Source organism: Pyrus communis, chromosome 15 (assembly GCF_041283825.1).
Source record: "Pyrus communis isolate YQ-2024b chromosome 15, ASM4128382v1, whole genome shotgun sequence".
In the NCBI taxonomy this organism is placed as follows: Eukaryota; Viridiplantae; Streptophyta; class Magnoliopsida; order Rosales; family Rosaceae; genus Pyrus; species Pyrus communis.
The window spans coordinates 43,130,406-43,145,000 of record NC_142579.1 but is presented as its reverse complement, the minus strand read 5'-3'; the positions used below and the strand labels follow the sequence as shown (position 1 = coordinate 43,145,000).

The window sequence follows — 14,595 nt, the reverse complement described above, 5'->3', positions numbered from 1 at the left end:
TTGAAGAGACCAGCGTAATATGCCTAACCTCACCCACATCTCCCTCCTCCATATTATTGTATGCGGAGACCAGCGACCCATTTGAGGAGGGCTCGTCTTTGGCGAGCTTCTACATCACCTGAGTCAGCGCCGCAAAGTTGCCGGATCGGACAGCGGAGAAGAAGGATTGGTGGGTTAAGAAACGCATGGACTTTGATTCCATCGTGATGGGCAGCTTCTCCTGGTACTTGCCCAGTATCTGCAGATAATTGTAGAATTCTTCTGTGTCTTCCAGCTCATTGCGATGCCCCATCGTCCTGAGGCCGATGACTGGAAAAATGAAAGGAACTTGAGCCGACTCCGTCGCGAAAGGATGGGGCGGTGGTGAAAATAGGATCTAGGGCTTTTGGAAAGAGAGGATTTTCATTGTTTTTCATTTTATTCTGGGTTCTAGTTTTTCTGTTTAGTTTAGTTTTTGTTTTTTTTTGTTTTTTTTCAGTTTTATTAGTTTTAAATCCTTTTAAATTTGGTTTTTTTATTATTTAATCTATGTCGCACGTGTATTGTGGGATTCGCGACGTCCACATAAGCCGGTAACATAAATTTTTACAAATTTTTTAACATGGGTATGAAATTAAAACGAAAGAATAAATAATGTATAAGATTAAAATATTTTAAAAATGTTACATCTTATATGAGACTGCAATTATGGATAAAATGTAATTACCCCCTTTTGCAATATACGGAAAGGGAATCTTGAAAATGGAAAACTAGCGAACAGCCTTGAAGGCTTGAGGATAGGGCTTGTCTGTCCCGTCCACAACCACATACCACTCTTGTCTCTCTTAACCCCAACCAATTAACCAAATCTCTCTCCCTCTCCTCCTTCTCCTGCTTAGAGAGAGAGAAAGATGGCAGCGGCGGCAGGGGTTGGAGTTGGAGGAGGTGATGTTTGGAGGGCACATGCGGCCATGGCAGCGGTTCAGCTCTTCAGCGGAGGATATCATGTAATTACCAAAGTAGCCCTCAATGTTGGCGTCAACCAAGTTGTATTCTGCGTATACCGGAACCTCCTTGCACTCGGCATCCTCGCTCCCATCGCCTATGTCCGTGAAAAGTAGGCGCTTCTCTTTCATTTATTTATCTGATTTTATCAATTTCCTCACATTGCATCATCCATTTTACACTCACATGCTGCTCATGTGATCATGTGATCATTTACTCATCGTGTCGTGTGGTGTGGGTTGGGGTGGGTGTGTTGGAGTGTATTGCATGCTCAGACCATGACAATTATTAGATTATACTACAAGAGACTCCAAGACTGGTTATTTAGCTTGACTTTGTCTAATAATCTATTATCGATGCAGTTAACCTATCATGTTGGAAATTAATTATGCAATTGAATTAATCTTCTTCATCACTGTCCTGTCCTGTGCACATGAATCATGATGATCACAACATCCTCTAACATTTCTCTTCTCTTGTATGTATTGCATTGCAGACAGATTCGACAACCAATGAATAAACACCTCTTCATGTCCTTTTTCTTTCTTGGGTTAACTGGGTAACACAAGATACTACTTTATGGCCATATTCTGATTACTTATAATCTACTGCTACAATTGATGCAGCACAGCACCCCTTTGACATTTGCTGCTTCTTTATATGAAATAGGATCTTTGGCAACCAGCTTTTGTTTCTTATTGGTCTTGGCTACACAAATCCAACTTATGCTGCGGCCATACAGCCTGCTATCCCAGTTTTCACGTTTATCCTTGCTGTTTTAATGGGGTCAGTTTGAATTTTTTCGACTTTTATCTACTTAGGTTGGTGCTATGCACCCGTATATCTGTCTATACTTAGAGATAAACACATTTTCATGTTTAACTTGCACGAGATATTACTTGTTCAATATCATATGTGAACTTGTTCATGCAGTACAGAAAGAGTGAACTTGCTTAGAACTGAAGGGCAGGCCAAGGTTGGTGGTGCACTTTTATGTGTTTCTGGAGCCATATTAATGGTCTTATTTCGTGGACCTCCTTTGATTGGATATACAGAACCAGACTTTGCAGCACAGAGCGAAATAAGTGCCAAAGGTCAACCAGAGCCAGCTGGATGGTTGATATCTAGCTTTCTAGAGTTTGGGCTAGACCATTTTCATCTTGGAGTTTTATGCTTATTAGGGAACTGTATGTGCATGGCCGCTTTTTTAGCCCTTCAGGTGCATGAATATATACTCTTTATCTTTATTTGTCGAATATAATTATCTCATTTATTTCTTAAGTGTGATTTTTCTTCTTTTAAAGTGCTACTGGAGCTTGTTTGGTGCTACTGTTTTCAGTTTATTTGTGTATATAACTTTTTCATTGTCCATTTGTCATTCTTACGTCTCCTTCTCCCGTTTTATTCTTCTTCTAACTGTCTGTTGATAGAAAATAAGAAATTTAATTTAATAAAAAAAAAAGGAAGAAATGGTGGACAAGAATTCCATGAAAACTAAAAAGAAACGATGGACAACAATTCCATGAAAACTAACCTGAAGAATACCGAAAATTATCTTAGCAAAAAGACAGTCCAAAAGAAGCCAAAGCCAAAACTGCACGTCGCCAAAGAGTATTAGCTTCGTAGCACCAACTCCCTAAACTCTACCCTTCAAGAGAAACTGTTTCTCAGACAAACCCACTATACTTTGAATGCGATTTTAACGGTTTCCTCCAAATAAAAGTAGTGGCCTCCTTGTGCAAAACATAACAATGAGAAGAGAATGAAGCATAAATACTTTCTTGAAGCATACCGCAACTAAGCAAGAAATTGTAGAATTATATTTGGACATTAGTGGACTTTAGTGGTCCCACTTGTCTTGTACCAATTATATTTCTTATGGACATAGGCAAAAGTTTGTTAAACTACGTAACTCTCATGCAGAGAATTCCTTGTGAATTGTTGCATGGTGTGCTTTTCCTTATGACAGTAAGATTTCAGTTTGCACCTGCAAAACATTACCCATCCCTCTGTACTCTACTTCAAATGATAAGAGCGCCACCATAAGTCCAGCTCTTGAGGGTAACTCCATAACCATTTTCCTAACGACGCCTTCTTTTTTAATGACTTTGCAAGCTTTGCAATAGCAAACTTCGTCTGTCCACAACTACTTTCCTGACAAGGCCTTTTCGTTTCAATTAATTTCCAATAGCTAGCTCAAATCTATCTTTTGATCTCTTTTCAACATCTCTCCTGCTTCCCCTATTGCTCCTTTCTCAAAGGAAATCCCACATCTACTTTTCTAACCTTCACCATCTTACTTGATAATTTTGAAATAGAAATGAAGAAGGTAGGAGGCCTACCCAAGATAAACTTATTTCAGTTTATGTGTGCATATGTAGTGTGCTTGGACATGCTTATATCTTATCATATTTGGGGAAATTAGGATCAGGGTTGCAAATTATTGGGAGTTTGTGAAGTTAGGGTTCTACAAATTAAGGGGAAGGTTAAATCAAAGTTCGTTGCTAGGTAGGATCAGGGTTACATTGACTACTAGCTCTGCAATCCTAGAGATCACTTCTATAGATAGAAAGCATCAGATTTTACTGTGTATTAAGTCCTTGCTTCCTTGACATGCCTAATTTGCTGATTTTTTGTTGGAATTTTGTGACTCCTTCGTGTTATGCCCTATTTTGCTTGTCCTAGACGTTCCCCCCAATTCCTTAAGCCATCGTTAGAATTAGCCATTGCTCAAAGTAGGTGCATTCTAACTATTGTACTGAGAGGAGTTTGACCTTCAATCCATCTTTGTTGAAAATGGTTGTGTAACTTGTGTATGCTTTCGTTCTTTTGAATTATTACATTACTTGAAGGGTAAAATTCTTACATTGTTTGAAGGGTAAAATTCACTGTGGTTTCAAAACTAGCTTTGCTTCCTACGATTGCTCTGGTTAAACATTGTCCATTGACATGACAATTCATATTGAGAGTGTGGTAGACTGACCCTTCATTGGTGCATAAATTTTTACTCAACCGCTAGGATACCCACATATATATAGTTATCATATCATGCGTTTCTATTTCTGATACATTTATACTTAACATTTCATAACTTTCAGGCTCCACTTTTGAGAAGATATCCTGCCAACCTGTCAGTTACAGCATATTCATTCTTCTTCGGCGCACTATTGATGGTGGTTACTGCATTATTTATGACAAACGAGTCAACAGACTGGAGCTTGACACACTCTGAGCTTTTTGCTGTTATTTACGCTGTAGGTTACAAATTAGTGATATATGTAGCCCAATCTTTTGTTATCTACAAAATTTCATCAGCTCTCTTAATTCGTTCTGTCTACAAAGAAGAAGGTTGACTGACGTGGTTTCATACTTGATGTACTAGTGATTTAAAAGATTAGAAACCATATATTTTGATGAAAACCCTGTGCGGCATATTCAACAGATAAGAGAGTGCTTCTCATAAAATTCTAGAAAGACCATCATGTCATCTTGATGATAAAGATCTTGTTCTCCGTGTACAAGTTATATGTCAAGTAACTTTATGCAAATTTTATATCTGACAGTCGATAATAATGCTATTAACATTTCTTTTCAGTTTTCTCCTCTGTGATATGATTTTTCCAATATAGCTAATGTGAATAAATATGAAGATGGGCACATTTTATATGGCCAGTTCAAAGTCGGTTCAATTGTTACTCATTGGTTTTCAGGGAACTGTTGCATCTGCCCTTAATTTTGGATTGCTGACGTGGAGCAATAAGATTTTGGGGCCTGCTTTGGTTGCTCTTTACAATCCACTTCAACCTGCAGCTTCGGCATTTTTGTCAAGAATTTTCCTTGGAAGCCCAGTTTATTTGGGAAGGTTTGCTCGCATCCAGTACTTGATTAATTGTGGCCAAGCTGGCGTTTTGTTGGAGTGATGCTTATTTGGTCTCCATTTTATGAAAACAGTGTCTTAGGAGGAATACTAATTATTACTGGTCTGTATGTGATAACTTGGTCGTCTTTGAAAGAAAGACAAGCAGCTTTGGAAGTCGTTATACCTCACGATGCTCGGGTCTCGGAACCTCTCATCCAGAAAGATACAGCAATTAACAAGATACCATACCAGAGAGGACTGATTCTCTCAGGGCCTTCCAGTTCAGTACCAAAATCGGACATGTGATGGGAATTTGGAGAGTAAACCAGTTGAGGAGAATTGCTCAAAATATCGATCCTTGTTTAATTTGTCTGAAATTGTTTGTCCTTAGTCGTGTTCTTTATTTATTTGTATTTTATTTGAGTCCTGCTCCATGAGGGAAGAGGATCCCCTTTGGATTCATTTTGTGAGGATCCTAGGGATCTCCATATTTTAGCCGTTTATCGTATATTGTGCAGCTAGTTTTCATCAGGTACTATTGGTGTTTAATTTTAAATAAAAAAAAGTTAAATGATTTCTGATCTTACGATGTATGATGAATGGTTAAGATGTGAGAATCCTTAGGATTCCCATAATTTGGACCCAGGTGGGATCCAAATCCCTTTATTAGGATCATATTAACCACAATATTATATTAATCTAGATTCAGAGGCTTAAAATATTTGACCACTTAATAAACCAAACAAGAAAATGAGTTTTCTAATGGTTTTTGAGTTTTATGTTGAATTTGGTTTACTAAGTTGTCAAATATTTTAAGCTTTTGGAATGATTATTTATTACTGTTGCAGTCATATTTAGAATAAGAATGTGATTGTGTAAATCCTAGTAGATATGGGAATGTATCTTACATTCCTATTAGGAGTATATTACCTATTAAGAGTTGTAATCGGAAAAGTTTTTACTTATCCTACTACTATAAATAAAGGCACAATGGGTGGAATAAAATACACCCACAATTACACATATCTCTCCTTCTTTCTCTATGCCGCACCCTCTCTCTTTCTGGCTTCCATAATTGTTCAGTAATTATGTCTACAACACATTATCAACACGCTCTTGACGCTGCGCTAAAAAGAGTTTATTCTTCAATCAGAGGAGTATTACGTTTTAATCATTCTTCTTATGATTAATTTACTATTTTATTAAATTGATCTACATGCTATTGATTCAATTTAATTTTTCTGTGTTGAACGTGATACAACACAGTGGAGATACAATTCTGGCTTTCCGAGAAGGATCTTCTACAAATTCAAAGGCTTTTGTCGTTTTCTGCTAATCAAGTATGTTTAAAATAAAGGAAGATATTTGAAATGTCCACGAAGTATGAAAACATTCTCCATGATGCATGAACCCCCTATGTTTACATTTTCCTTCCGATATATATATTGTATATGTTCATATATTTTCAATATATATATTTGTTTCATGCATCACACAATTAAAATGTTATGTGGAAATTGTGAGTCAAATTATATAAAATAAATTAGAAGCAATTAGGGTTTTTCAAACCCTAAGATTGTCGAAAAAAAAGAAAGAAAAAAATTTTAAAACTTTTGGGAAATTTTTTGTGGCTGAACCTAGCCTCGAAACACACCAAGCATGAAGCATGGGTATGTGACTGGACTGTTTTTTTTTTTTTTTTAGGCTTAAATTAGACCAAGCCTGCAGCTTGGGTCCACTGGTGCATGAGCTTCAAGCCCCTTGTCAATTCCAGAAGCCAGCAAACGTGCTGGGCTTCTTGCACCTCAGCCCATCGCTAGTAGCCTTTGTGCTACTGGGCCTCTCTCCAGCTCGGCTCGCTTTCAACTGCAAGCTTGCAGCTTGCTTTGTACGTTGGGCTGCACCGCAGCCTTACCCAAGCCCAAAAGCAGCCAAGTTTTTTTTCCTGCTTTGATGGGCTGTTCATCTCAGTCGTGGCCCACCCTTGCAGCCATGACCCGAAACTAAAGGCCTATAATTTTTTACAAGGCCATGTATTGCAGCCAACCAAAGTGTGTCGGGCTGCATCTCTTTTTCGACCCAATGTTACTTTTGGCATTTTAAATCATTTTAACCTGAATGTTATTATTATTTTTGCTTCTATGATCGATCCCGTTTGGTCTCAATCTATTGAATTAATTAAAAGTGACATGCAGTCCATTAATCTAAAATGAATCCAAAATTATTGACTTGAAGATCACTTTTGGACATTAACGATTCAATAATTGATTTTTATACTTTGAACCATCACATACTTTCGTAGTAACGAAGCTCTCACACTTGAGTTCTCGAAGAAACTCAAATCCACTATACTTAAATCAGCATATTGCATTTTATGTTTCCTACAGGAACCTCTCATTATGAACTAATTGTTCATAAAACTAAATTAAACCTGTAGTTTCAAATTTAGTGCATTTGAAACCTGAAGTTTTCATAAAACAATACAACCATGAAAACCCGACGTTTTTCATGAAAATCATGTCTTAGCAATCGAATGTTCTAACTTTGATGCTTATGGTTGATTCATTCCCATAGCACTAATCACAATCATGTTCCCTCCAATTCAGTGGATTATCGAACTGTAACAAGTTCGATTTTTCTGATTTGGATGTTTCTAATAAAAACCACATTATGTGGGTACAAGACGTGAATCTCCACCTGACTATCAAGAAGCTGAGAAACCATTGAAGCCAATAATGGCAAGGAAGAGCTTAATAAGCCTCCGCCATGATCTTCATTTGAACACTTATGCCCGAAGTATTATCAATGGAAATACCTCTCGAACGAGGATTCCATGGCTCTTTGGCTCGCTCCTACGGACCATGTGATCATGCGGCATATTGCCCAAAGCACACCATGATTACGTCCATGGATGAGTACAATTCTGAAGTTTATAAATCCGATCGAATTTTGACTGGAGAATATTTTTCTCGTCTTTCCATGTTTTTAACTCGCCCCTGAAGCAGCAGTGTAGAAAGCGGAAGTTTACCACATTCTTGGATCTGATTACTACCACAAATATATGGTAGAATTAAGGTCTGCCAAGGTGTGGCATCATGTCCGAAGCATGATCCTTGGCATCTAAGACCTAAAACTTCAAGAATAAGGGATAATATTCCTAAACCTTAACCCTGCAGAATCTTTTTCCATCTTGATGAAATAGATCATTGGTTATGCACCTGTTCGTGCCCCTAGCAATGTTGTTAAAGAGTACCATTCTAATAGTCAATATGTGAAACTAATTTTTGCTCCACCAAACATCGTTGGAAGAACCGAATTTTGACATGGATGGCCTTGTTGGCCGAATCCCCTTAGTAAACCATTTACTTTGTGAACATTTTTCCATGTTCTTGAATTCAAGTTTGGTGTATGTTTTACTTATAGATAATCTTATTGATATTGTCCTCGAATATGAGTTAATTGAATCATGTTTCTTAATACATGTGACCGATTCAATTAAACACGTGATTAGGTTGGAATGTGGGAAAGTTAGTTGTCTAGATGAATGCGTATTACGCACACTAACGTTACACCTAAATCACATATCTAACAACGACTTCAGGTTTATCCAACCTAATTAAGAGCATTGGCACGCTCCTCGTTGTATGAATGGTATTGCATCACCATTTAAGAGACTTAAATTCTCCCTGACGTTGAGTTTTTAAGGATATTCGAGATGACAGTGATCATAAATGAAACCATTGAAGAAAATAGAGTGAAATATATTTGCACCACCTCCAAAAATGAGCATGAAGCTTTGATTTGGGGTCAATGGGTTGTCTTCCAACTGGGAATACATCACATGTGGCCGACCTGAAGCCTAGTGAATGAGCAGTTTACTTGCTTTGGCACGACCTTTTAGGACACTTAGGTCGAACACTGATGCTACAATGCATCTCCTTATCTGAAGTAAGGATATTGTGCCTACAAGCACACTTTGCCAAGCATGCTCATTAGGAAAATTGATTTTCTATATCATTCCTCGCAAAGGTACGACACGACTCTCTTTTGATAGTAGATTCAAGGGAATATATGTGGACTAATCCAACCAAAATGCGGTCCATATAAATACTTATGGTTTTGGTTGATGAATCAACAAACTAGTCACATGTTTGTCCAAACACATTGCTGCTAAACCTCATGGCCGATTATGGGTTCACCACTTTACTTATCCCTTAAGTTCCGGAAAACTAGATAATGCCAGAAAGTTTATATCAAAGGTTTTTCGCTAAAGTATTGCTTGTCGTTTTGGGTTTCTAATTGAACATTGAATTCCCATGTTCACCCCAAATAGCCTCGCCTAGTGATCATAAAGCGCAATTTAAATGATCACCAGAATTTTGGTGAACATACCAAGTTTTCGGTTTCTGCCTAGGACCATGCATGTACGCAGTTATGTTGGTCCGCATTGAGGCTCATTGCCACCTAACCTATATGACGTTATAATTAGTTACTGGGTACGAACCTGACGATTTTCGTATTTACGCACTTGGGTGTGCATTCCATGTGCCAAGTTACACCGCCGCAACATACCACCATGGGTCCTCAAAGAATGATGTATATCTTTTGTCGATCATGATTCTCCTTCAAACTAGCTCTCTTAAAGCCCTTGCATACGATCTCTTTATCTCTCATTTGTGGGTTGTCACTTTAATGAGACAGTCTTTCCGCCGTTAGGGGGAGATAAGAACGTCAACGTTCCTGTAAAACGGCGTGAATTTGCGTGGACGTTACCCACTATATCTTATCTTGATCTCCGTACCGCACATGTATGATAAGTAAGTGCGATGAATTTTAGATTTCAGAATATTGCTCTGGACGCATTCCTCTGATTTAGCTAAAGTGACGAGATCATATATCAGCTGCAAACATGTCTACAATGATAGATGTACTTAACAGACGTCGAGTCAACATCCCTAGAGGGTGTGCCGCCCCCGTTGGACGGTTTGGACTCCCCTGTTTAACGGTCTGGTACTTCAGCAAATAGCCAATCAATCTGTCTTGGCCTGGAGCACGACAAATCATTCGGTTTGTAGGATTCACTTTCCTAAAAGAGGAAGACACGACACAACAATGAATCTAAACTCAATCGTTGTCTCAAATCATTTCCATCTCATGAGATTTATCCGGATTTCTCCCGAGACTTAAAGTTTTTGGTTCAATATACTAGTTTGGATGAGCTAAATGGAATTGAAATGAGATTATCATTGATAATGTTTTTCACTTATATGGTAGCTACCGACATAAATGAAAAACAACCGTTGATTAAGTGACAACGTGAACTGATTGGACAACTAAAGTTACAATGCAGGTCAAATTTCTTACCAAAGTCTGTTTTGGACCCGTAGTTCCTACACTGCCCAAGGTAACCCTGTTGTGTTACAAGTGGGAAATGAAGAGTTATGAGATGAATGAAATAGTGCGATATGATTGACGCCTTATGGCACAAGGTTTCTCTCAAATGTCATGTGATTGATAGCAGCATTATGAAATGTGGTTAGTTTTTTCTCCATTGGGATATAGATACAGAGATTTACATATAAGTTCCCGAAGAATTGCATGGACTGGTTCAAATAGTTCCAAAACCACAGAAAACCCTCTTAACTCGTTTTGAGGCATTTACTTATGAATTGAAAAATCTGACATATGTGGTATACCCGTCTACATGATTATTTGATCAGTCAGGGATATGAATTATGCCCTTGCGTGTTAAACTATGAAGTCTTATTCCAAATTGTTAGAGTTACAGTTTATGTCGTTGACACGAATTTCACTAAGACTCCGGAAGAGCTTGAGAAAATTGTCTCGCATCTGAAGATGAAATTTGAGATGAAGGATCTTGGGAAAACTCGTCTATGCTTTAACCTGAAGTTCAAGCATTCTTCTGACAGTATTTTGGTCTACCAGTCGAACTATACCCCGAATGTGTTACTTTTGAGTATACATTTGACCATCCATACATTATATGCACATGAGACCCTGAAGAGGTTATGGAACCTGAAATTCCATATCTAAAGTTCAACTTTGCGCTTCATTGTACTTAGCTCATTGTATTTAGACAGCACATCTCATTCGTTGTTGATCTATAGGTAAAGATGCAGTAACGCGCCTACACGCATCCACTGAATTGGTATTAAAGACGTACCCTGAAGGTATTACATGGGCAAATCACAACGCATCTCAGCGGATCCAACCCCCCTGATCTTCGGAATGATGCTTGCCTTGTTTGTTATGCTGACGCTAGTTACTTATCAAACCAGTGCAAGGCAAAATCCCCAAATGGTTATGTCTTTACCATTAGGGATATCGCAATATCTTGGAGGTCCACGATATGACCTTAGTTGCGAAATCTTTGAATCGTTCCAAGACTCACCTCATTTCACTACGCCACAAGTGAGACATGGTTAGGAGTTCTTGTTGAGAATTTTGAAGTACGTGTTGTGTTTTCATCCATTGTTAAGTCCCGACGACGATCCATGAAGATTATGCCACATGTATCAACCCGACCAAGCCATGATACATCAACGAAGTCAACGCCAAGACATATTGCGCCTACATCTCCATCAGCAAAGCATCAGGAGATTGAAGTCATGCAATATGTTCTCAAGACAACTTGGTCGATCTCTTCACCAAGTCATTGCCCAAACATTTCAAAAGCTCGTCCAAGGAATTTGTATGCGTAAATTATCTGAGTTGAATCGCTTGTAATTCTCTTATTTAGAAGTTATGTTTAACTCAGGGGGAGTATCTTGAAGCATACTCACATAATCTTAATGTAAACTTTTTCCCTACGATTAGGAGCATTTTTCCCACTGGGTTTTTGCTACCTAACTAGGTTTTAATGAGGCACCCATCCCAGAATGATCATACTCCGTTGAGTTCACTATCTTTGTCCAGTTTGACGAGCGTTTTAGACATTATGCATACTTTTTTTACCTTTCTCCTTAGTCTATGGGTTTTTCTCATTCCTTGGGTTTTACCATAGCAAGGTTTTTCTGAGTTTTTACAAATGCATACTTCAAAGTAAATTTGAGACTCATAACCCGTTGTGCCGATGACTTCATCAACTATTCTACCTTATATGTTGAAGAATCTGATGCGATGGTTTGTTAAGTATTTACACACCCAAGGGGGAGTGTTGCAGTCATATTTAGGATAGGAATGTGATTGTGTAAATCCTAGTAGATATGGGAATGTATCTTCCTATTAGGAGTATATTACCTATTAGGAGTTGTAATCTTAAGGGGAAAAGTTTTTACATATTCTACTACTATAAATAAAGGTACAATGGGTGGAATAGAACACACCCACAATTACACATCTCTCTCCTTCTCTCTCTATGCCGCACCCTCTTTCTCTTTCTGACCTTCATAATTGTTCAGTAAATTATGTCTACAACAATTACCTATTTTTATGAATAGGGAAAGACCGAAAGAGGAGCCGAGGAATAGATACTCTATAGCTGGTAGACCGTGGACGGTGGATGGTGGATTCAATCGTCTGTTGACGGACGGTGGATGGTGGATAATAGATACCATGGGCGTGCTCATGCTTATGAAGTTATGATTGGCCGATAATAATAGTAATGCGAATTTGTTTGGATTACAGTGGGTTGATTTTCAAGTCTCCCAATCATTCCCCAATCATTCCTTTCAATTATCAAATAAAATCCCACCTACAACTACAACATTCTATTAGATAAATTTTTCATTGTGACGGGAATACGGATGGTATATTACGTGTTTTTATAGAAGTGGTGGAAATTTTATTTTTTAAGTTATTAACTTTTTAACACACATATTCCACTATTTGTACAATGACATGTGTTGTATCATTCTGAGTACCGATCACACTAGAAAATCTCTCTTACTATTACCATACCTACAAATAGTAATATCAACTGCATATATGTACATATTTATGGGTCACATTAACTTTGTTGTATGTTTACCATATACCTTATTAGCTGTCATGTGTCCTATTTTCTTACCCAGTAAACTTGTTAATTAATATATCTTTTCTAATTTTTAAAACTAATTAAACATAATTAAATAAATAAACTCAACCCTATAAGCTTTTCAACTTCCCCACCCACGCCACCCTTTCAATTTGTCGGCGATGGGGGCGGCCTATGTGGCACTTTCTGGAAGATAACTGTGATTGTTGCAAAAGAGAGGGAATGAAGATGACGTGACAGAGGAATAACGAAAAAAAAGTCTAGCCGCACGATGTTAGGGTTTAGGTGTGTTACTTTCCAATTAACATTCGTAAAATTTAGGGATTCCAGCTCATTTTTTGAAAACAAAAGGCAGGGGAGAGTTTTCCGTTTTCCGTTTTTGGTTTTCCCTCAGTTTCCCTCGCTTCGACCTAAATGAGATCCGATGAAGAATAAACAAAATTGAAGTAGCATACTATTGAATTTTTGATGTGTTTTCATAATGGAACCAGTTACAATAGAAAACATATATAGAAGGAAGGATTAGGGAGAACAACACTTAACCCGATAATCACTCCTCAAAGCACTCCTTATCTATTTACAATAACAAGGAGAACAAATTCCTTAATTTAAGGTTAATTACAACACAAATAAGCACATTGGACAAAAGACTAAACTCTAGCTTTGTATTGCACTTTGAGTAAAACTCAAAACCCTACTTGACTAGAGGATTAGACTTGTGTCAATGGGATTCCCCATAGCCTCTAATCTTTCAATCTTCCAACACTCCCCCTCAAGATGGATGGGATTCCTTGAGCCAAGCTTGGACATAATGCGTAGAAACTGAACAGTAAAAAGAGACTTGGTAAAAACATCAGTCAATTGATCATGGCTACAAGTGTAATGAATGTTTATGATTAATTGCGTAATGTGTTTTTTTTAATTGCAAAATCACTAATTATCTCCGTACAATTAATTGCGTACGTCAAATATGGAATAAGGGTATTTTAGACATGTGAAAAATTATAAAAGCTGTAAATAATATGAAATTAATGAATTCTCTTATGTAGATCTTAGTTATTGATTTTTTTTAAGTAAAAAAAAATTATCTGAATTTTTTATAAAAGAAAATTTAAGTTTAAAACATTAAAGTCATGTTTTCAGTAAAATAAACTACTTTGATTATTACATTATGACATGAGCAAGTTACAGTATAAATATGTTGATCACAGATGGAAGTTATGGTGCAGAACTTAGAAGCCGAGAGAATAGGCCAAGCACTAAGGCCCAATAAGCCAAATCCGTATTTTGGGTCAAGAGAATGGGCTGATAGAATGCCGAAATGTATTTCAGGTTTCCATCCGCCGATGGCGATTGGCGGTACCAAAAGCATCAACAATCTAAAGGAAGAAAACCCAGAATCTAATTCTACTAGAGGAAGAAATAAGGGAGTTTTAACGAAAAGTCCGCAGTACTGTTCACTTTAACAAAAAATCATATTTTTACACTAAAAAATTATTCACTTTACCCTTTATTTTTTCTTTATCGTTAAAATTCAAAGTTTTCAAGCCCTTTTTCATTAGTTTTTAAAATAAAGAGAGTGAGAACTGACAAGAGGAATGAGGGATGGAAGGTGAAGAGGACGGAGGGATAAGGCTGAGCAAGAGATTTTCAGACAAATGAGGCGGAGGAGGAGAGGAGTTGAGGAGGTTGATTACAAGAATAAGTTAGGCACGGCGTGGAGCCACTCATACCTAAATCAAAAGTCATGGCACCC

At 37.6% G+C, this 14,595-nt stretch overlaps 1 protein-coding gene across 3 annotated transcripts; it reads left to right on the top strand.

The window, feature by feature from the left end:
* The first annotated feature begins 805 nt into the window (after positions 1–805).
* On the top strand, positions 806–5,424 carry LOC137738467 (WAT1-related protein At4g19185). Of its 3 annotated transcripts, XM_068478094.2 has the most exons (7): positions 806–1,096; positions 1,481–1,543; positions 1,654–1,770; positions 1,918–2,203; positions 4,083–4,238; positions 4,695–4,846; positions 4,936–5,424. In XM_068478094.2, the coding sequence occupies exons 1-7, from the start codon at positions 891–893 to the stop codon at positions 5,147–5,149; spliced, it is 1,194 nt and encodes a 397-aa protein (XP_068334195.2). In that variant the 5' UTR covers positions 806–890; the 3' UTR covers positions 5,150–5,424. The 3 variants fall into 3 exon arrangements, with proteins under 3 accessions (XP_068334195.2, XP_068334196.2, XP_068334197.2); XM_068478095.2 differs by lacking the exon at positions 1,481–1,543; XM_068478096.2 differs by lacking the exons at positions 1,481–1,543; positions 1,654–1,770.
* Positions 5,425–14,595: the final 9,171 nt, after the last annotated feature.